Source organism: Aptenodytes patagonicus, chromosome 7 (assembly GCF_965638725.1).
Source record: "Aptenodytes patagonicus chromosome 7, bAptPat1.pri.cur, whole genome shotgun sequence".
Classification (NCBI taxonomy): domain Eukaryota; kingdom Metazoa; phylum Chordata; class Aves; order Sphenisciformes; family Spheniscidae; genus Aptenodytes; species Aptenodytes patagonicus.
The window spans coordinates 36,750,354-36,774,819 of record NC_134955.1 but is presented as its reverse complement, the minus strand read 5'-3'; the positions used below and the strand labels follow the sequence as shown (position 1 = coordinate 36,774,819).

Sequence of the window (24,466 nt, the reverse complement as noted above, 5' to 3'; positions counted from 1 at the left end):
TTTTCAGTACTACTGTTTCCTTGTGGAGCCTCTGGGATCCGAATCAGAAAGAGTTACACGATATGCCTGTGTCACTGATTCATATAGTGACACCATGATGTGTTTTCTGATTTGTTCTCTGTTCTTTTCCTAATTTCTAGGGTTCATTTGCTTTCAACTAGTGATTAGTAACAATCACCTCAGATGTCTCTAAATGTGATAGGGGACTGTTCCCCACACACACACACACCATGTACATCACTTAATCTTCATCTGCACTGAGTTTAACCTGTCATTTGTGTGGTTTTTTTCCTGCAACTCTCTGCAGTCCTCAGGCTATACAGAATTAGAGGGGAATTAAGATGCACGCTTTTAACAGTGAAGGTAACAGCACATCAGACCAATCCAAGAGCCCAGTGGGATAACCTTCCAAGAGCTCTGGGGGATTCTCTGTCACTGAAATTGTTTAAATCAAGACTGACAATAGTTTTTGACAGTAGCTATACTAAGAGACATGCCCTAATTCAACCAATAACTAGTTCATAACTTCCTTTGTTATGACTGCTCATGTTATCCAGAAAAGTTCACCTGATCACAAATGGTTTCTCTGGCTTTGTAATCTATGAATTTTACTGGCCTGGCTATGCTGGGGTTAGCCTTCCATGTACAATTACTTACTAGAGAGAACCTGTTCCGCTGTTCTTCAAGTCAGTAAGGGATTGAGTTAGGGAAAGAAACAACAGCAAGTTTCACTTCCTCAAATATGCTCCAAACCTTACTGAAACTGATTTTTTTATTGTGTTTGTTTTTTCACACGTTTTGCAAGTTAAAAAAAGAAGGAACTGTAATTCAAAGATGTTTGTTGGTAGTACTTTACCTCCAATGTCTAAAAGCAAATAATGGCAAATATTGTGTCACCTAACTATTAAAATTATATATGTTTTAAAATGTGTTGCAAGGAGAGGAGGAAATGGAACCGTTTCTAAGTTTAGCAGTGCCAAGCTGTCAGAACACAGATACAGAAAAACAGACCCCAGAAAGAGTCATTTTTTAAACACCTATACATACTCTCCTTAATAGGCTGTTCAATAATTCTTTTACCTATTGTAATGTAAATTAGATAAATCATCCCTAATGCCATTATGTGGACGTCATCTCTTCCTGACTGATACCGTAGGTGTATACAATCAGTGTCACCAAAATATACCTTGTCCGTATTATATTCTCCCTGGATTAATCTACTGTGCTTTCCTTTCATGATTAAATGAATTCTAGTCACATGAAATTACATTTTCAGCGTAGTTGTTCAATGCCTCAGTTTTCAAAACTGCATTACAGCAGCTTTTTATCATATAGTATAGCTTGCTCAGTGAGTTATTTTTGTAACAGAACAAGCTTATTTCACTAGTCTTTTTTGAACACAATAATTTCAATTTACAACAAGTCTGGGAGATTGAGAGACTTCAGGAATATAGCTCAGATTATTTTATTCTAGATACTTAGAAAAAAACATTGTCTATAGCATCTGTCACCACGGTAAAGCATTTGCAATTGTGAGGTAAAAATTATTACATCTCTCTCTGCAGCTTTTTTAAATTAAAAAATGTCCTCCAGGTTTTTTTTATTCATGCTAAAATTTAGAGCATAAATACTCTTTCCCTCTACCGAGCAAGTTTGTAAATACAGGTCTTTAATTCATACTCCAATTTTGCTTCCCAAAGGGGTTCCATTGTTCACTTTCTCAGTTTCCTATAATCACTGCAGCAGTAGAAAAAGGTAGTACGTTACAATACTTTAAAGTAGAAAAATTTGCAAAAGGACAACCCCCAAGAACTATTATAGGACTCTACTATTAATAAATGAACGGCCAAAAGAAAATTGTTAAAGTTCAGATAAACAGATACAGATAAACTATTTTGAAGTACAGGCACTAAACACAAATAATCACTAGAGGGGTTTTTGTTTTGTTGTTGGTTTTTGGTTTTTTAATTTATTTTTTGTAAACACAAAGATAACATGACCAAATCAAACACTTCAGAGACTTTAAAATGCTTTGTCTCTAGTTAGATGTTACTTTACACAGAGATATTTATAAAGATCAATTTTCTTTGACAAGCTAAAGTGTGCTTGTAAGTTATAGGTATGAGATCTGATGCTTTCAGATTACATTTCTACAAGTTAATTTAGTCATCTCATACTTGTAGGCAATTTTCCTCTAAGTGACTAGATTGCTCTTCTCAGAGATTTCTACTCCTCCTTTCTCTCCCTCCTCCTCTTTTTTCATATTCAAATACAACTCGGAGAAATAAAGGTGTCTGTGGGATAGAAAGAGGATATATAAAAATAAGACTAAGCGAACACTTAATAAGGCATTATGAAATGAACAACAGAAAAAAGGTAAAAGAAGGGGCAGACAGACTCATGTGGAGTTACAGAATAGAAAATTTAAAGCAAGAGAGACCATAGTCTCTTATTTGCATTAGAAATTTTACTTGCTGTCAATATTCTAACTGCAAATGTATATTAAGATAAATCAGAAGTAGGCATCTGGATTTAATCCAATTTAATCCAATACACATGCATGCTACCACCGAAAAAGGAGCTCTTGCTTCTTCCCTTACTACTATCAATACCAATCCTAGTATTTCCCCAATTCCCCAAGATCTTTCCCTTCTCACCAGCTGTTCCATTTCATGTTCCTGCCAACTCTTCTGCACCATTCATGCAGTCAAATCAAGCAACTCAATCCATATCTGGCGATGGGCCAAATCCATAATATCACTGAAGTGTCTTTCAAACTCATTTCTTCAGAAGAGGGGAGGTGATCTTAATGTATTATAAAAAGCAGAAGCAAAATATAAAGCAACTTCAAACTCATTACATTTTTATTGATAAGAACTCCACAGCGCATAACAAACAGAACAACAAAACCAAATACTCCATAAAAGCAAAAGAAGCAGAGACATGCAAGAAAAAAACACATAGACGTCCACTAGGTTCCTTCTAAGGATGTACAAAACAAAGAGAAAATCCAAAATAAATTATAGATGCTTTCATCAGAATTCATGTTTTAGTAGTGACTGACATGACGACTAAAGCAATTAATAATTACATATACAATTACTTAGAGATGAAAAACATCATCAGATGAAGCCAATTCACAAATGTGACTGGTAACAGCCACAGATTTTTTTTTCTCTGGTATTTAATGTGTGGGAGCAGGGGAAGCCAATACAAGTCCACTTTTTGCAGCTGGAACAAGCAGTGTTAGCCAGCCCATTTTGGGGCAAATGAAAGTATTTTGTTACTTGGGGTAAAAGTCAGTTTCTCCACTTACACAGAAGTATTCCCAGTCAGTCTTTTTCAAACTAATTGCTTCCCCCCCACCCTTGGGCCCATAGACACATTGTGACAAAGCCCTGTGCAGGCAGCAAGATAGTCAGCTGAGAGGTAGTTACTGGCTTTCAGAACGACTCTGTCTTCCAATCAGTCAGATAAGATAACAACACGCATTAAGAAATATATCTATATGAGAAATTCAAACATCTTTTCTGAATGTTCTTTGCCTTTGAAAGCTGTTTGCCTCTTCAGTTAAGCATAACTTCTGTCTTGCTAGTGACACTCTTACCTCTGTGTCTAAGGATTTCAGGCAAGAAGTGGGTTAGCCCAAAGCAAATATTATGTTATAAAAGCCAATCAACATTTGTCATCTGTCGCACTGAACTATCTTCTAACAACTTCAGAAACATAAAGTACACCTAGAGGAAAAAAATAACTCTAACAAGACTCCATCAGTAAAGAAGCCCGGGCAAAAGTGCCGTTTTCCATTATAACCACTTTGGTACGCTTCCTTGGGCATCAGAAAGGTGACGATAAAGACTATGAACAGGGCATCTTTTCCGGAAAGAGTACAAATTGTATAGACTATCTCTCCAGGACTATTACTCTTGCACCCCTAGCACTTTATTTACTCAGAAAAATCTAACCCAGTTTACCTCCTATTACCACTGAACTGTCAATTTAAAATACTTAGCTTTCCAATACCTCCATTCTGCCAGCATTTTGCCAGCAGAAAGTTAACCAAGTGTCTTGAATGAAAATTTCGTTGCTATAAAGGCCTCTAGCCTTTATGACACAAAAAATCAGTAGAATTATATCATCCTATTAAAGCACTCCCATCTTGAATTAGTTCTGCCACCTTGCCCCCTTACATTTTGTAGCTAGCTGATACACACTTTTCAGTGACACATTTCTGCATGTTGAAGCACACACACATATGAAGAAGAAAATACCACATTATCACAGGCTGTTTTCAATCAAGAGCTTAAAAAGAAATAGAGAGTATGATCAGTTTCACAATCCAAATTATCTGCAGCAGATTCAGAAATACCACGCTTTATAAACTGAGATGATGAGTGTGTACTGTCAAAGGAAGGTCATCTGATTCACATTCCAGAAAAGGTTGAAAATGAGTCAGAACCAAAGAAAACATAATTCCTCCCCACTCGCACCCTGTTCTGTCCCTCAAACATGCTTTTTATTAAAAGAGTTTCTAGTTCACAATTTTACACATGCAGAGGGTTTGGTTTGCAAGAAAGAACAACAACAGGACAGAAGAGTTCCCTCGAGGGTGGAACAGACAGTTAATACAACTCCTGCCTTGAAACAAAGACTTTGGCAAGGCTCAATATGCCTTTGACATTCTTCAAGAAAATTACCCAAATCTAGACAAAAAATAAGCCCTCTGGGAAAAAAACCAAATCTTTTAAGTGCTCAGAAGAGCCATCTTCCTATACAACAGCCAGAAATGCCAAAGATGCCACTCCCTGGAGAGCTGAGAGTGAACAATAAGCAAGAGAACACAAAACAGATGAGGAGCCAACATTTGATTTGGACAGGTACAAAAATGAGGCAGGGGAAGGATCAAGAGAAAGCATAGACTAGAAGTTGCATATAGGAACTGGGAACTCTTGAGCAACAGGATGAGATCAGGGAAAGAACAATGGCAAAATGAATAGGTGTGACTCTCAGAAAGCTTTAAAAGAAGAAGAGAAGGACTAGGAGAGCCCAAGCCATCAGTAGCAAATGTGAGGAGCAATTTCAGGACCACAAATGTGATAAGAAGAAAAGAGGACCTGCAACTGAAATTAAGGAAGAAATAGGCACTGTGTCCTTTAGAGCACTGCCTACTTCACAGCCCTTCTTTCACTTCAAAACCAATGTTTAGAAACAGCACTGCTCCCTGCAAACAAATTTCTGAGAATCTTGCTAGAAGAATAGGTCTGTCAGTCTCTTCTGATGGTGGTTCACATGCAGTCTGATCACAACACTGCTCTGGAGCACTCCATAAACAAAAAATTCTGGGTTTATAGAATTTTGTAACATTTCTATTTCTATTTTTTATTTCTTTCTCTAATGTAGGCTGCTGAGAGATGGAACAAAAGTATTACAATTAAAACAAACACAGCTCCTCCAAATCAATCAACATCTTTTAATATTACCATAGAACTAATATGTACTAACATCATTATTGGAAAAGAACCAATACTTTATGGGCAAGCAAAAGAAAGTCCCTGCTCAAAAGCTTATAGTCTAACTCAGGTGATTTAACAGCAGCTCAGGACCCTGCTCTAAAAAGCTTACAGACTAATTCAGGTGATTTAACAGTGGTTCAGAATCAGAAGTGTAAAAAGGAATCTGAAAGAAAATATTAAAATCAATCAAAAGTAATATATGGCAACAAGGAAAATCACAAAGTTCATGGAGTAAAAGGAAAATTCAAAAGAAGGGGAAGGCAGAAAATAAGTGAAAAGAAGTGAAAAAAGGAGAAAGGGAACAGGAATGTAGTGGCAATAACATACTGAATTTTGAAAATGAAGACTGGAATACTAAATGTACTGTCTGAGTACAAGAGTCAGAGTAATTCATTTCTGGTTAGGGGATTTCACTGGCAGGAAAGTCAGAGATGCTGATGTGGCAGAAACCATGATGACCAACATGAGGCCTAGTCAGACAGAACTGGTTTTAGGGATATTATAAAAACAAAGGACATGATTAAACAAGAGAAACAGTGAATCGGGTGAGTAGACATTTTTATCTAGCTCTCAAGCCTACAAATTCAAGTAGCGGACATCACAACAGCAAGACAGAAATAAGGACAAATTGCTCCACATTTAAACTTACTGATTTGTGATTTCATAACCAAAACATACTTAAACACAATTCAGCAGAAATACCATCAATATATAGTAGCAGCAAAAGATTAAGGCCCAAGATTAGAGAAGGATGTTAGTCAGAAAACTTTTTAAATCCAGAAATCTGGAACTTAACAAATAAATGAGTGCAATCAAGGTGTGAAAAAATTAAAAGCATGGGAAAAAGCATACCATACTGATTTTAATGGAAACAAAATTTAACCCCTTTAGCCTGTGAATCTTACTCTATTCAATTCTAAATGATAAAACATACAAATCTTTCTAAAACACTGAAACCTTTCAGATTTTTCTTTTATTACTTACCATTAGCTTTGCAGTTCTATCACTGACACATATATGGTCACATAGTTCTAAGATATCAGAACGTTAAAATGAAAATAAGAAATGTTATCCTACATTTGTATGCATTCAAGTCATGGAATCACATTATACTTCTATACTTCAATCATACAGTTTTGGTTACATTTTAAATAAAACTTAGGAGGAAAAAAGGCACAGATATGAAAGTATATATAATAAGCACAGATTACCTACTACAGGAAAATACATTTGTCAAGAAAATGTAATTAATACTTAAAATCTGGTACTTCCTATTTTTAGTTCAGACAAAAAAAAAAAGGACAGCTTGTCTGATTAGAACAAAAAAGATGAATTTCTGTAATGTTAGGAACATTTCGGGAGGAAGCTCTGAGCAGATGGAGAACCAGCTTCCACCGATGCCAAGTCCTGTGATTTTACTGCAAATCTTTATTGTGGAAGGGTTTTTTTCTGGTTTTTTGGGAAAGTTACTTTGGCTAGGGAGGAGAGAGGGAGAGAGGCTGCCTTTTTGTTGATTTCGGATACCTACAGGTATATAAAACAGCAGTATCTCTCAGGTCTATCAACAAGTCCAAAGTTGCAGACCGCCCAGGGCATAACTGTCACAACTAAAACCTTTGCAAGTGGAATCAAGACCGCTTGGATAAAAAGCCTCCACAGATGGGAAATGGCATCTACCACACCACCATCAAAAAGGAAAGGAAAGTTCTGATGTGCTGGAATGGGGCTAGAAGGAGAAACAGGAGAGGAGAGCATGTCAGGGAAGCTCAGAGAATGTTTATGGAATGAGGTAGCAAAAAAAGGAGAGCACGAGGAAAGATGCATGTAAAGCACATGCCCTTAACTGTTTATTTCAGGAGCACATATACTAGGAATATTCAAGTGACCTATTACCAATCCTTAGTTGCAACAGTGTAATCTTCTTTCAAGACCAGTAACCTGGTACTAATACCTTAAAACTGTTGATAAGTAATAAGAAGTAACCAATACCTCTGTGTTCTACACAGAGCTTATGTCAACCAGTGAACAGCAAGGACATGAAGTTTTGCATCTGTTGAATTTCTGACCACATAAGATGCACTAGTTGAAAACACATCTGTTCCACACGCAGTCATAAAGACTTGCAAAAAAGAATTAAAAAATACTTTTCACTGTTTTTCGCACAGAGCAATAATGTTTTCGGAGCTGATAAACAACAATTCTTCATTAGTCTAGATATCTCAATGGTACAAGAAACAGAGATGCAGACACAAGAGTTCTATGGAGACATACAGACATAAATAGTTTCACAGAACAGACATACAAAACGAAAAGTAGAAGTTGGCAATCAAATACCACTGGAAAGTGGGACCCCTGATATATATATAATAATCCAAATCAACGAGTTAGGCAGTTCTGTAAAGAAAACTGATTTTCAGCTATTCTCTAGAATTTTAAAACTCAAAGGATTCTTTTTTAGCATCCGAACCATGCCCTGCCATTGCCATTCTTTTTGACTGAGCAGAATTAGCATCGAAAATAAGAAAACACTCACTTACTCTTCACTCTACATTTTTTTTTCCCTCCAAATCTCTGTCAGTATATACTTAAGATAGAAAAGTTGAAGGAAAACCTACTTTTAACACAAGCCTTGCTCCACAAGTTTATCTGTTCAGCTTTTCCAAGATAGCCTAATGGTCTTCTGTATACTGCTAATTCTCATGTATGTATCGACCATGAAAATGACAAAAATGCAGCAATATATTGCAATAGATGCATCACAATTAAACAGAGAGGCGCAAAAGCAAGAGGTTAAAAAACCAAAACAACAGGGTTTTAGGGAACGGAAAATAACTGCTACCTCACAATTCCTATACTTACCGTTCACTACTCTTATGCTCCAGTGACTGCTCTTTTGATTTTTATTCCATATTTTCTATTGTATACAAGTGCTACATACCTACAGAAATTATACGTATTCTTACAAGACTAAAAGCATTCTGCCAGTTCTGTTTGAACTACACAGCATTTCTCTTTCTTACCCTTTAAGGCCATCAGAATTATTCAGTCATGGCCAAAAAAACAAACAGGAAAAAATTCATGTCTAAAATTATATTTTTTCATCTTGATAATCATCACATCCTGCAACTCAGCATGCTGTTATTGAGGCATGTATGTTGGCAGCTTTTGGCTGCTGTATTGGTAATGCCTACCACATTTAAAAGAAAGTGATCAGGTTCCTGGATACATTTTGATCAGCTCTGTAATAAGATTTTAAATGCATATTTTTAAACCTAAAGCATCTATTCACAGCCAAAAACCTAATGAAGGACTTAAATCTATTTTGGGACACTTAACCCTCATCAGTCAAAAAATGAGGACAGCTCTTCGAACACGCCAAGATTCTTCTAGCAAAGTAAGGTTATCCTATCACTTCCACTTCTCTTGTTCTTTACGCTTCAACAGCATTTTTACTAAATTGATTCAAGACATACCCCTGAAGGCTTCACAATGGACTTGTAGTTTACATCAGCTAGACATCAAAAGCAATACAGAAAAGTTTGCTTTGCTATATTCAAGGTTCATTAAAAAGCTAAATAATAAAATGCTAAAAAAAGGAAAGAAACAGACTTAAAAACTAAAGTTATCACCCTACTTTACACACAATCATAATAAACCCTAACAAAGAAGCTCTGTCAGGCTGGTGACATCAGCTGTTATCATAGCCACCTGGCAGTTCTTTCTTAAGACTATTTTCAGCTGCTTTTTTAACTATTCAGTGTGAAATTTTCCATGTCAATTGTCTGCCTCAGGCAGTTGTTCCTCACCCTCCCCTCACCACCACCTTTTAAAAAAAGTCAGAGAATGGCTGGAACATTTTTCTACCACAAAAGGACCTGGGAAAAAAGCCCTTGTAAGCTCTTCCTTTGAAAAACTGTAACCACTTTCCTACCCTGAATCAGTAACTTGAAATCAGGCGGGACAATGTTTTTGTATGAGAGGTACGCTCTGCTCATTTTGTGAAAAATCTGACCAGATTTAGCCAAGCTACAAGCTTCTAGAAATCAGAGTTTGTATGTATTTTTTGGCAAGATCTGCTGGAGCTTAACAACCAATCACCAAACAGTGACCTTCTGTATGTCATCTCAACGTGCAAGGCAACTAAATTAAGTTTACTCATAACCAGAGGTTAGAGGAAAGAGCCAGATTTTCACTGTAAGAGAAGTCTGCATTTAACAGGCATTAGGTACAACACTGAACAAAAAGTCTCATCTTGCATATTTCTGCAACCTCATCTATGCTGATCATCATAGAATAGTTTGGATTGGAAGGGACCTCTAAAGGTCATCTAGTCCAACCCCCCCTGCAATGAGCAGGGACATCTTCAACTAAATCAGGTTGCTCAGAGCCCCATCCAACCTGACCTTGAATGTTTCCAGGGATGGGTCATCCACCACCTCTCTGGGCAACCAGTTCCAGTGTTTCACCACCCTCAGCGTAAAAAATTTCTTCCTTATATCTAGCCTAAATCTACCTTCTTTCAGTTTAAAACCGTTACCCCCTGTCCTATCGCAACAGGCCCTGCTAAAACGTTTGTCTCCATCTTTCTTGTAAGTCCCCTTTAAGTACTGATAGGCTGTGGCCTGTCACTTCATATTGTTGGCTAACTGAGTAGGACTTCGAGTATACCAACAGAGTGTGTGGAGAAAACACGCTTGTAGTGGGGACTAGAACTGGAAGCTTGAAAGAATAAACTGGGATTGAGTAGACAAGGAAAGAAACTAAGAGGAATATAAGAAGAAGATGTGGTAGTGGACAAGAGAAAAATTAAGCCAAACGAGCAATCCCAGGCAGAACAACGCAGAACTGGGGATCACCAGAACTGGATAGAGTGAGGGACAGAATATATCTGACAGAGCTGGATTTTAGTGAATATATGTGGGAGGGAGCTGGCTCACAACAAAAGACTGAGAAAAGACACACCACCAGGAATCAGAAACATAGACAATAAGAAAAATCAACAGAAGCAAGGGAGAGCGAAGAATTAGTAGGCTGGCAAAGGCTGACAGCAGAGACACAAAGTGCAGTCAGAGACGGTCTGAGACTAGTCAGGCCTAAATATTTGATTGAAAAGACAGAAGCAGTGCTGCACTGGAGATTGGCCTGAGGCAGGGCCAAGCTGGAAGTATAGGCAAAAAACTAAAAAAAGTGTGTGTCTTCAAAAAGCTATTGAAAAATAGAAAATAAGATACCCTAAAGGCTTATCATCCTCTGCAAATATCTGCAAACCCCTTCCTCCCCTCTCAGAAAAAATATCCCACTTTCCTCTACTACAGATAAAAATACAGTATAACAACCCATAACTCTGTTACTTTCTTAATTCAAGCAACAGTAATGTTCATGTACTAGATTTAAAAGCTCCAATCCTACTAATTATTAACACGATACCCATATCACAGAATATTAGTCTTCTCATTTTGCTATGTTTTGGTTTACTTTAACTAGAAAATTACATGTAGAAGCACATTTACAAAATATTAAATTAATACCAAGCTTGGACTTTTAATTCCTTGGATGTCAGGAATTCCTCCATTTAAGTTTCTCTACTAGCATTAATGCTGTCTTTATTACTACATTATCCCAAACTATTTTTTCTACCCTATCTCATTCAATTAACAGGATATTTTCTGGGAATAAATCCCAGTTGTATCTTGAGGGATGGTACTCTCTTTAAGACCCTGCTTTCAATATTATGGAACCTAAATGTTACATAGGAGAACAGGTTTTTAATCTGAGCTTTTGCCAATAGATTCTTAACCGGCTGTATTTATTACATTCTTGCATATTAATTACATTGTTGCGTATTAATAGTAAATTGCAAGACCTTTCTATAAGCTTTTGCATTCATGAAAAATGGCACTTTAACTCCATTCCCTCTCCAGTACTCCCCTAACTGCTTGTTGCAACTGAATTGGATCCATTGTGCAACTTCAGAATGCTAAACAGCAATATATTAACAGAAGTCAAAATTATCAAATAAAGCAGAGATGCAAGCGTCTTCTCAGATCACTAGAAATAAAGATGACTGCATTCTCAGTCTTTGCATATAAGCCAAAGAAACCATATAAAGAAACCCCCTGACACACACTGCTTTTTTATGTGACTCCAAGAAATCTGCATTATTGTTTAGAAGGTACTTTTTTCTCCCTCTGAAAGAAAGTACTTTATTTCATTGCTGTTTCTTATCAATGTATTTTAATGCCAAGAACAGTCACAATATATCCTAAAATAAAATTAAGCACTCCTTAAATGAAAGATTTAGAATTAATAACTAGTAAGAATACTAACTAACAAGATTTTAATTTTAGGCATTAGGAGAATCTACAGAGTAAAACAAATGGGTCGGTAATAACTGTACTGTTATTAGTATAACTTACTAAAAATACAAATTAGTAGAAATATATAGTATTTCCTTATATCCTCAGTTCAAAAGTACTATTCATCAGAACATTTTAAAGACATTCTGAAGGCTAAATATAAAGTTAGAGATATTAAAGTTTGTTTTAAAAAGCTGAACTATGGCAACATGCAGCTCAGGGTAGATCTCTTGATTTAAAAAGTTTTGAGTTCTGATATCTACTTTGCTCCCCAGGCTATGTTACCTATCCAGCTCTGAGGTCCATACCAGACATCTTGACTCCAACACTGTTTACCATGCAACATACCATTCAGAGAAGTCAATACACATCTCATGATCTACGACCAAAACTGGCAATTTAGGCCCAATTCTGCAATGTTCATGCAATAACAAACTTCAGAAATTGATTCTGACACAGAGAAAGCAAGCTCTGTTCCTTGTTTCTTTACCATAGATAATTTCTAACTTACCCCTCCAAGTTGTGGAGGGGTAAGTTAGAAAATTCCAATTATTTAGATTTGAGAAACTTCAGAGCTTCCAAGTTGCTCAAAAAAACCCCCCACCCGTAATACATTGTTTGCAGCTTTTTACTGAATGGCATTCCAACACAATGGCACATCAAGAGTTTCTAAAATAGTTTTAGGTAACTGGTTTTTGTGCAGCTACCCATACTATTCATGTATAGCTAAAAAAAATGGGATCTAGTACAGCCTGTCCCTCCACCTCCTCCTCCTATTATCTCCTTTAAAGAGAGGAAAACAACTGATCTTTATTTTCAAGGACAGCAACACTTGCTATTCATGTACACATCTGTACAGTGTTGATTACAAATCTTTGTCAAAACAAACAACAGCAAGCAGCTGCTTGACTGCTTTGCTGTGTTTAGTCATACTAGCAACCTTTTTTGTTTTCTGGAAAGCAACGCAATGACCAAGATCAGCAAGAAATTCATTGTCAGCAAGAACAGGCTCAAAGTAACTGGATGCTGCACACACTCAGACCCATACATAGTTTCATGAGAAGGCTATAAATGCAGCAGCCCTCTTTTACCCCCCATCTGCCACGGCTCGGTGCAGCCTGTATGCTATAAGGCTGCTCCCATGGAGACTTTGAACACTCCTAAATACATCAATGGCAGACTTACTGAGGCAGATAGGAATGGTATTCTAGGGTCCTGTTTCATTATCAAGGACAACAGCCAGAAAAGTAGTAATGTTTCAAAATGCAAAAAATTCAAAAAAAACAAAAAAACAAACTATATATAGAGTAGAAAATGCTTACCTGCTGAACTCAGCAAAACACTGAAGTCTGTTCCTCTCTGTGATTCCCCACGTTCACTCTGCCCCTCTTTTTCTGTATCGTCATAGCGGCTCCAGTTGGAAAAAATCTTTCTTCTTGAATAGCTTTTCAGTTCTTCCTTCTCTTCTTCCTCTCGTGATTCAGTATCATCATCCTCCTCTACCTGTGACATTTAAACAAGACAGTTAAGCCATTGCAACTCAATAGCATTTTGTTCTGTATTTAAACAGTCATTCATACAAACTCCAACCACAGAATTAAACCCCAGAAAGACAAATCAGCCTGGATCCCTGTCAAAATTTTACATCAGGTGCTACCATCTTCCTGAACTGTATGTAATTCATCAATAGTATAATTAAAAGCACCTAGTGAAGCTTCGGTTCTTACAGAGGTCAAGCAATGACACTGATGCAAGTTCCAGGTTTCCCTCCTATTCTGGAAGCCCATAATGAACAGCTTCCTTCTTGAAACTAATAGCAATGGATAGGGAGCAGAACTAAGAATTTAATCACAATATCTCTGTCCAAGTGTTGCAGTGATACAGATGTTAACTGAAAGAACTGATGTTTGTAGAGCAGAAAAGGAAAAAGATAACAAATACTGCAGAAAAACATCCGGAAAGGGTGATCTGTGTAAGAATTTCCATTATAACCAACTACATGGTCTTAACTCAAGTAATATCGAATAATGAATCAAATTAATTTACTTCATGAAAGCCATTTTACAGAAATACACATGGAAAAATTAAATATACTGCTGGCAGTCAACCTACTAGCCCAAACTCTTAAAAAGCTCTAGGTCAAAAGGAGAACTCATTGCAGAGTCAGCTTAAGATGCAAGCAAAATAGGCACTTGCCACAAGTACTCAACAGCTGTGGAAAACTCTCCCTTCCCTTGAATCCTCTATATCAACAGAGCTTTCCTCTCCCAGAGCTTGGGGTTCAGCTGGAATGACTATTGGTTCACAAACAGAAAGATTTGCTTCCTGGAGGAAGGAGCACTCAACAGGCAAGAGGAAAACTGAGAGCAACCAGAAAAGTTCTCTACAAGATACTTGACAAGACAGTCAAGAAAGAAGAGATTCCCACCATGACTGCTCCCAAACATTCCTGCTGACAGCTCCACTCTCTCTTCTCTCCTTTACTCCATCTCTCCTTTCACAAACCACAGTGTGCTGCTGCCGTAAGATTAAATTTCACTGTCCCAACAGTAAGTACATTCTTCATGACCAGGGCAGTGAAATTCAAGTTTATCTACACTGCTGTAAAGCTTAAAGCCATCGCCAGTCAGTATAAAATAATTTAAAAAGCAAGCTACCTTTCGGTAAGTCATTATACATCCATAAGCCAAAACACCCTTACAGCTCACCATCAGATACTGGCTTTAAGGAGGACCTTGGCTTTGATAGTTTAAACCAACTGTAATCCTGAAGTAAATGTGAAGAGCAATTATTTTTGTTTAAAAAAAGCCCTTGTAAGTGAAGAGCTGCAACATCTTGTGCAGAAAGATTACCGAAATGTCTAGTAGTTACTGTGTTTCTAAAACGACATCAGGGGTTTTTTTAAGCGCATACTATGGACTTACATACTGGTACAACATTGGACAACCTGGTAAAAACAACTGCACAAAGCCACTATCAGGAACAAACCACCATCACTCCATTAACTTGTTTTATAATCAGTGAGTTATTTTCTTAGCTCAAGAAAGGACATAGAGCAATGCAACACATGTTTTAGATTGATTTTAGAAATCCATCGTGAAGAAGCCTTAACTACCCCATAGAAAATTTTGTAGTTACATTTTGGCTCAGCTAGACAAGGACAAACTGACATTTTCATGTTCCTTTAGTGTCCAATTACACAACAGAAAAACCTCTATCAATGCCAAATAAATCCCTGTTGTACACCAAATACTGTATTTACATGCAAGTACATAATCATAAAAGGACGAATGGCAGACAAAAGAGTAGGAAGTAGCAGTTTGTGGACAGTGAAGCATTACTACTCCTTAGTTCTGAAAATATATTAAAAATGACCAAAAGTAGCAGTGAAGCCTGTTTCATGGCTTTTACACAAATGTCCACTGAAAGGCAAAGCATCTTCAAACACGATTGTGAGAGTTTAGATTCTGCCATGTTTGATGTCTTAAAAATGACTGCCCAGCATATCACACAAGTAGCAAAATCAGCACTAGAATAACAACCTCCCAAGAAAAATAATCCACCAATCTTCATAAACAAGTTTCTTTCAGCAATGTTTGAGAGATCTCGTTAGGAACAGCATGAAGAAATGGTAAAATCAGAGAGCTTAAAAAGAGATTAAAAGCTGTCATAATTATACAAATATAGTCCCAGTTCTCAAACAGCTGACAAGAAGGAAAACGTTCTGTGCATTCTCACTGGTTCTGTGCAATTTTTAGGTAAATTCTGTTTTCTTTCTATTCATCAGATAAATACACTAAAACGGTTGTTGTGGACAAACGGTTGTTTGTGTGAGCAAGGGGATGAAGTCACAACTGTATATTACTGGGGACTGATCCAGAGCTATAGTTACCACAGAACAGAGGCCAAATCCACTTATATCAAGATAAGAATCAACTTATTTCTCTTCTATTCTTCTCCTATAAATTGAATGATCTGCTATAATCCAGCAAACCTAGTTAAATTCAACGCCCAAAATAACTTGGAGTTGATACAATTCACAAGTCAAAGCAATAATAGTGCTACACAGATAGATCTGTTGTACTCTGTTTTTAAGGAAAGATCAGAATAACCTTAGGCAACTATGGCATTATATATAATTACTTACTATAGACCTGTTTAAAGGATTCACTCCTTTCAGCTGTCAACATAAACAAAACAGGAGTATCACCTTCTTATTTTAACAAGCTTCCAGTAAACTAATATGGATTCAAATGTTTTCTCTTAAACTGGACTAACTTCTTTTTCACATTCTGTTATTTGCTATGTTACACAGCACACCTCAAGGAAATTTCATTTCTTAGAAGTAAAATTGTTAACTTGAACTTTAAGAAATAAACCACAAATTCTCAGGAGTGTTAATAGCAGTTGTGCAGCCTGGTTCCCCATGTACCGTCCTAAGGTTTACTTTTGAAATGAGTAAACTTCAAATACAAACCTGCTTACATTTCCAATAAATATTTAAAGGAAAATTTTACATGTTGCACTGCTGTGCTATGAGATAAAACTGCAAATAATCACATTTGAATATTCAACATTCAAACAACTTAAAGATGCATCTTCACCATTAAAATTATCAAATACATAAAAAAACTCTGATCAGCGAAGCTTCAGAAAATAATTTGCTTCTACCATCTCACGAGACAGCTACCATCTAAAGTAACAACCTCAGAAACACATAAACGTAAATTTTCATTACTTTCCTCTTAGCTGCCTATTCAGCTAGACTATATGCTGCTACCATTGTCATCATACCTTACTGAAAATGAGTCTTCATCAGTACAGAGCAAACATCCGTCGCATGTGTAATGAAATAAAATAACTTCCCTCCTGCTCCATCATCCTCAAATAACAAATGACACAAGCTGAAACAAATTCTAGAAGCCAACTCAAATATAACCTTTAAAACAGCATTACTTAGGTAAGGAGAAAAACTTAGGCCTTTAAACAGTATTGAACTACATCTACACATTATTGCTCAGTGCTATAATGCACCATGATACCACAGGAGGTATAATATTTATCTGCTGTGCCTCTGTTTCAGATAGTATTACACACATTACCATTTGCACATTTCATTGAAATTTTGAAAGTGGGGAAAGTATGCAAAAGCTCAGCTGAACAAAAACAGGAAAACTTCAGACTGTTTTGCATATCAGAAGAATAAAAAAAATATACAATGTTCTGCCTAAACACTAAGTTCAAAGTCGTTCAAACAACAGTGAAAGAGCCAAGCTCTCCTGCAGAGGAGCTTGCACAATTTGGCATCTTCCGCCAAGGAACATATTTTCATCCTTTACCAGAGCCTATGACTCCACTTTCCTTCTGAAGGAAAGCAAAACGCATAGCACACAACCCCAATCTACAGTCTTTACCACAGCAAAAGGATATTTTAGTACACCCTCCTTTATACACTAATTTTGCACACAGGCTTGGGGACGGTATGGTATTGAGAAAAAATAGGAAAGCAGGCTTTCTGTTTGACTTTTCTTACAGACAAGAACATGTTGATGCACACGGTTCAGGAATGAAGGTGTCAAAATGAAGTAAATATTGTTCTGAACAGGCAATTTCCCCAGGGCCATCCTTCTGCACTTCCCTGGAACCCAGAGCGGTTTGGATCAAACCAAGGCTGAAGTAGATAACAGACAAGGTGCAACAGTGACCTCTTACATCCTGCTTCAATTACTCAACCGCTCTTCACTGTAAGTGCAGTCAGTCCTAGCCCATTAAGCACACGTGTGCAAACACTCAACAAGAATTGTTGAACTCGCAGCCCTTTAAAAAAAAACCTAAAATTGCATTAAAAGTCAGAGCTTCCATTAAGACTTTCTAAAACTGTATTTATTACCCTTAGGAAGCCACAGGAGTTAAGGCTTATAGCCCTCTTCCCATTCAGTTCTATTAACTCTGTAAGAAAAGTTTAAAATATTTAATCTTTGTTAGTACTTAGAATACTCTACAGTGACTGGGAGGAACACAGAAACAACATATGTTCAGCTTGCCTTTCTTTGGGCCAACTGCCCTTCCCCTTTATGCAAGTATCATGCATTATTAATTTCCATTCTTATTTATTTTGTAGTATTTCTCCTAATTCTCTTCCTGAGAATGTCACTTTACAGAACGTATGAAAACACAGTTTGAGCTTTTTTGTTAATCTGTTAGAAAAAGCATAGCTATTTGTCTCCTTCACCTTCTTCCCAAATTTGTACAATAACCTTTTCATTTTATCTTTAGAAACTCTTTACAATTATATTGATCAAGTGCTACTTTTCCCCTTTGTTACTGTAACTTCTGCATTACTGTTTTGAATGTTAACACCTCTCAAAAGATACACATTTCCTTAATCTTTTCCATTCTTTATTAGGGGCGCTTACCTACAATACCCCAGACATCTTATATATCCACACAGAGTCCACAGTAGTTAGCCGCTGCCATGCATGGACACTTGCATGTTCATGGACAGCGATAACCACTGTCTACTCCCTACATTTGCTGCTCTCCCAACCAGCAACAGCACACACCAATTCCTTGAGTAAACTTCTGTGTTGATTCCCTCTTCCCTCTTGGAAACTGCTGTAAGGCTGTGGCCAAGCACGATGACATTCAGGCTTATCTGTCTCAATCCCAATTTCTCTTCTCCTCAGGGGAAAAGGCTAGCAAGACAAAATGAAAATATCCCATGGGTTGAATCTGACCTAGACTATCAGCTGCATCATGAGTGGGCATATATCTTTCCCTCATTTTATTTCAAATAGTCAGGTGTCTGTGCAGAGACAATTTCTCCTCTCCTCCTCATCCCAATTTGAGCAGCATCTGTTACTGTCAAATTCTCACAGATGGAATTTGTAAGTCATAGGGTCAAAAAAACATATATTATTAAGCAACAAAGCAGTTCGCGATCTCTACACTTTAAATTGTTTCGCAGAGTAAAAGTCTGTACACAGAGGCTTGTATGAGTGACAGTAAGTAAGGTAGTTTGGTTGATATTAACTACTGAGTGTTCCTCTAAGCAGACATAAGTGGAAATATGAAAGACTTACAGTTACACTTTAATGACTTAAATTGCTCTTGGAAAGACATACCTGCTTTTAATTTCATGGTTCAAAGTTACTGCTGGTGTAATCAAACAGGAGCAATGAGATTACACCAGGAATTATCTGAGCACAATATGAATACAACACAAGCTCAAAAAGATTTCATTTTTTTGTAACAGTGCTCATTAAATGCACTTTTTTTACCTTAAATCCAGAAAGGTACAGGGGAATCCCCTGACAGCTTTATTTTCTCTCTCACAATGATTGATAGGCTTATACCTTATGGTAGTTATATATAGTATAATAATCTTCAAAAAAGTTTTTCTGATTTTCCACATTCCCTAATTACAACCCCTAGATATATGTTCCACTTCTCTGTCTTGTTAGTAATTAGAGATTTATTAACATTAAATCTGAAGTTGGTAAAGAAATACATTATCTGATTTATTGTAGTGGAAATTTAATTGGCTCTCTAAAATACAAACTCTATAGTATATTAAAGAAAAACAGAATATATATTCAGAATTATGGCAAACAAAAGCAGAACTGTATTTTTAAGTGCATTTCTTAAATTAATGCTATTATTTTACAAAAGACAAAGTACTAGTGCAATTTTATTGATACTGATGCAAGTTTGTAGGTGTTTAGAATCAAGATGTCCTTGCCTACATGAAATAATACAGAACATTATCTTTATGAAGTTACCTAGACAGACGACTGAAATTCAACAACAGAATTTGAAATGCAATTCACAATGATATAGACAAACAGGAATTTAGTTTTAAAAATAAAAAATAAAAAAAAAAATCAACAGTGAATTAACAAGGTAAACCTGTCTGTCAGTATATTATATACATACTCCACTATCTGGGAAAAATCCCATGAAGCACGCCAACACATTGTTCTGTCTACCTAGGAATATTAATGATAAATTTTTGTACAGACAAAAAAGAGCAATTTAGAACAACATAAAAAGGTCAGTACAAAGTAAGAGTGGAATACAATCCCCCAAACTATTCTTATTTAGTACTCTTAATCCAGATTTTAGAAAAGTAAATGGAATAAGACTTGTAAATTTCCCTGAAAAATAAGATTTTCCTAATGCAGTGATACCATAAGATACCATAGCTTCTTTCAGAGACAGAAAAGAATATTTTGTAATAATACTCAGCAACACCTGCCAAAAAACTGTGAGCGGTTAGCTTATCGGTACCAAATTGTTTTCAACAGACATCATATTCACAAGTCTAACCACAGTAACAATGAAAAAGTAAATATAATAATCTTGTCCACCAAATTATTTTGCTTCAAAGTTCCTGCTTATTCTATCTATGAGATACAAATAATTGGAACTGATTAAAAGCTTCAAATGAAAGAGACTGTTTTCTCATTACTGTTTAACTGAAAAAAACACCTCTAAAAATATTCTTTGCACTCAGTAAAGTTAACATGATCAAGCACCAGGAGGCTACAAGTCGTACTTCATCTTTCTCACAGATCATTATTAATATTTCCACAAGCTATAGCCATATTTTGTATGAATCTTACGCCTCACTGAATTGGAACAACAGCTTCTATTAGGAGCTAAATCTCTCCCTTAGACTCACTGAGCCAGAAAAAAAGAAAAAGCAAGCCCCACAGGCAAACGGCTTGGTTATTTTGTTTGTAACTACTGATTTAAATGGCAGACTATCTTCCCTTTCAAAGAAGTAGAAAAGAATCCATAAATTCTGATGTTCACTTTCCACTGCTATCTCAGAAATACCTCTGTAACCTGCTAGCACATGATTAGCTGCATGGTCCTTCAAATGGGTGGCTTACAGGGGCAAAGTGAACCAACCTCTACCACACACCACTGAAGTTTTGTACTGCCGCTTCTAAAGACCCAGTTTGAAAACTGTTGACTCACAGATAAAATAAACTTAACCATGCAATGTACGTTCACAGGAAGAAAGTCTCAAAAGCTCTATTCTCTAACGTTAGAAGTAGACTTTGGAACTTGGTAAAGCCTGTCAAGTAAGTATTTATTTCGGAAACTACGTATTTGAAGACTTCGCTCATTAGATACAGGATTTTCCAAACTACAAAGCCACCAGCTAAAATGTAGCTCTACTCATTTAGATTAAAACTCCAAACTGAAGGATATTTGATGGGATATGTTGCGAGAACAGTATCATTATAAATTCAGCACTCATTCTGCACTAATTGGGAAACTCAGTAGAGAATCAACAAGCTGTGTTGAATGTAGAAGTAGCCCTTTGTCTCCCTTCCCCAAGGCTGAGCCATGCTGTGAGCAAAGAGCCTGTAGGAAGCTTGTCCAGCTGCTGTCTGTAGATAAAGAGACTTTTGATTTTCTAAACTTGCCAAGCCAATGCATTTCCACCAACAGAAAACCAACTGTATTTTTTATTTAATTCAGTGGAAATGATTATATGAAAGTTACTGGCAACTATGCAAACTCATCAAGCAATTTATACAAAATTGTCACATGGACCTGCACAAAACCTGGCAGCTCTATTACTTTCAAATTGACAGTAACTTAAGAAAGCTGAATGTTTTTCTTACAAACATGCAGTCAAAAATACGAGTGCAAACATAAAATAGGAGCCTCTGTCTTGACAGAAATGACAGGTTTCAAGAAAACCTTACAAAGTACGTATATTGCCACAAAGGTTATAGCATTTTCAGTTAGATTACTGATTGTTCCTATGTATAGGCTGTATTTGCCGAAGTCGGAGGGTTATATATTGCATACACATGGATCCACATATGTGAATGTTGTATGTCATATTCTAAAACCAAATTATACTTAGTATTCTGGATAGGTTAAGGAAAATTTCTACAGAAAGTTATTTGTTCTTACCAAATCTGCCATTCCTCAATAGAAGTATCCTAAGCTGCATTAGAAATTGACTGTATTCAGAAATTGCTTCAATTCTTATGTGTTAATGTCACAGTATTATAGACTAATCCAAGCTGAAAGGAATTGCAAGAGGTCATCTTGTCCAACCACCTACTCAAAAGAAGGTCAAAACTGCAATCAGACCAAGCAGGTTGGGGCTTTGTCCACTCAGGGCTTGAAAGCCTCTAATAGTATACCTAATTCTTAGTGTTTCATTTTGTTGTTTTATTCTAGCACTTCTAAAATTGCAAAAGCAGTTGTATTAACAGCTTTAACAATAACTTTTAAAGAACACACATGAGGAGTTCCGTAACATCATGGAATCAAAGTTTATTGACGGTATATATTCACCTCAACAGTTCAATAACAGACTTTTTAAAGGATACTGTTATTTTGCTAGTCCTCATGAGTCAATGAGTAAGACAGCCTCTCTCAGTAAACATATCTGTTATAAACTGATATGTATTGAAAAGCTTTGTACTTCCGCAACCATATCAATGCTGAAGTAACAGTATGACAAATTATGTAAAAAGCTCACTCAAAGCAGCATCTATCTGCAGAACAGAGAAAAATTTGAGTCTTATTCCTAACCCACAAAGGTTATTTCATAAAGTCTGCTCAAAAGGGTGAGGTTTAGAGAACACCTCAGTTACACAGACAAGTCTAATGTTTATTTAACACCCCCTACATGCACACAGTTTTAGAACAAAAACAACACAAATCCAGCAACTCTCTACCAAGATCAAAACCAACATGTTGAAGAAGCTTCAGGGTTTCTCATGCAAGGAAAAAATATGTGACAAAGTTTCTCAATAGATCAATTTTTTGCCACAACGAAAAAAACCACGAGCAAAACAAAAAACAACCTTTCGAAAGATTTCAGCTGTGCTATATTAAGAATGAAGGGTTCTCCAAACTTGTTACATTTGAATAACAAGATAAGTATTTCCTACCTTTAAATTCAAAAATATTTGACAATACTTAGTACCAAGTTAAAAGTTTAGGGTTTTTTTAAATGCATCTATTTTGTAAAAAAGAAAGCACATAAGGAGTAAGACATTATTTTTCTATGGATTTGAAAACATGAAAATAACTAGTGATATTCACCCACACTGTTATATTTTCAATTGGCACAGCATTAAAGAAGAAAAAATTATGAAAGATGCCAAACAGAACAGTATTCTTTGAAATTGTACACCTAAACTGGCAGAAAAATAATCAGTAGTTTTGTTCTCTTTCCTACTGTTAACCTTCTACCAGCTTAAGTTCTTTGTATCAGTTCACAGCAGAATCAGACAAGCACAAATAATGGTTAGATAGGCTGGAAGCATGCCATGAAACATGGGATCTGGGAAGCAGGTCCTTCCTTCATATCTGGCAGCAGTTATCCGCTAGATTGGCTAAGCGTACTGGTAAGCCATATCCTTGGCTCTACTTTCCTGCAATGCTAAACTTGTTTTTCTAAAGCCAATTTTGTTTTCTCTTTCCATTAAAGACTTGCAGATTCTCCATTACTATTCCTGTTCCACATAATACATGTGGACACACAGGTGTTCTTTGTCAAATTCACATATTTTTAAATAAAAACTAAAAAATATACTTTGCTACAAATATTTATGTTGATTGGTAAAACTGTCAACATGAACTTTAGAACATTTGTGACTGGTTTTAGTCCCCTTTTTCAGTTACTGCTTTAAGATAGTCACTGAGACGTGTAATGCATCATTTTAGAGGTTCAGTATACAAGTATTGATGTTTGGTTCACAGTGGGAAATTCTATCTTGAATTTAAATTAAAACACCCAACATCTGTCACTTTTTCAGATCAACTATCACATAACAATAGCATACTGCAAAAACAAAAATATTCACATAATGAAAATTAAAGCTGTAAAAGGAGACACTACCAATTTGAAACCCTAAAAAGGTACTATATAAGAAATTCAAAAGGACAGCATTCTGCTTTCCTCCCCCCTTTCACTATGTCTGCAACACTGTCAGTAGCGTAATCCTAAGTTTTTCATCTTTCATTGCTAATACACTGCCATTTCCTAATTATAATTTCACATGCTACTGAAAAACCTCACATCTCTACTACCCTTCTATCAACAAACTGGCAGATCCAGCCATCATGCATTTTTGAAATTAAGTTGCATTATTACATTTACGGTGTGGCACAACAAAGCAGTAAGACTTCAGTTACAAATAGCCTCATTTGACGATATTTTCAGAAAGTGGGGTCAAAAAGGGATAATTTTTAGGACCAATACAGAGCCACATAGTAAATCAATGAACAATACATTATATAAAAGATACTAAGGATAAAAAGCAGATTGCCTAACATGCAAACAAAATGCATAACTATAAAGCTGAATGCAAACCTACGTATCAAGGAACAAGCAAGCAGGATATAGATATCGAACGACACTGATTAAAAAAAAGAATTGAGTCACACTAGACAAAATAACCACATACTACATCAAAAAGGTACTATTCTCAACTCCCAGGGTTTTAAACGGCATTTCTGAGACCAACACTAAAATTAATTTCTTTCTTTAGATGGTGGAAAAACAGAAAAGACACAAAGTACACTTGATAAACAGACACCAAAGCCCTTCTT

General features: G+C 36.3%; 2 protein-coding genes across 2 annotated transcripts in view; one reads left to right on the top strand and one right to left on the bottom strand.

Annotated features, from left to right (window-relative positions):
• The window catches only part of CHRM5 (cholinergic receptor muscarinic 5), a 51,141-nt gene that overhangs the window by 5,057 nt on the left and 21,618 nt on the right, over positions 1-24,466 (top strand). The window lies entirely within an intron of this gene.
• The window catches only part of AVEN (apoptosis and caspase activation inhibitor), a 104,379-nt gene that overhangs the window by 68,042 nt on the left and 11,871 nt on the right, over positions 1-24,466 (bottom strand). The window contains exon 2 of the mRNA XM_076344908.1: positions 13,192-13,372. Within this exon, the coding sequence (XP_076201023.1) occupies positions 13,192-13,372 (181 nt within the window). The remainder of the gene's footprint in view (positions 1-13,191; positions 13,373-24,466) is intronic.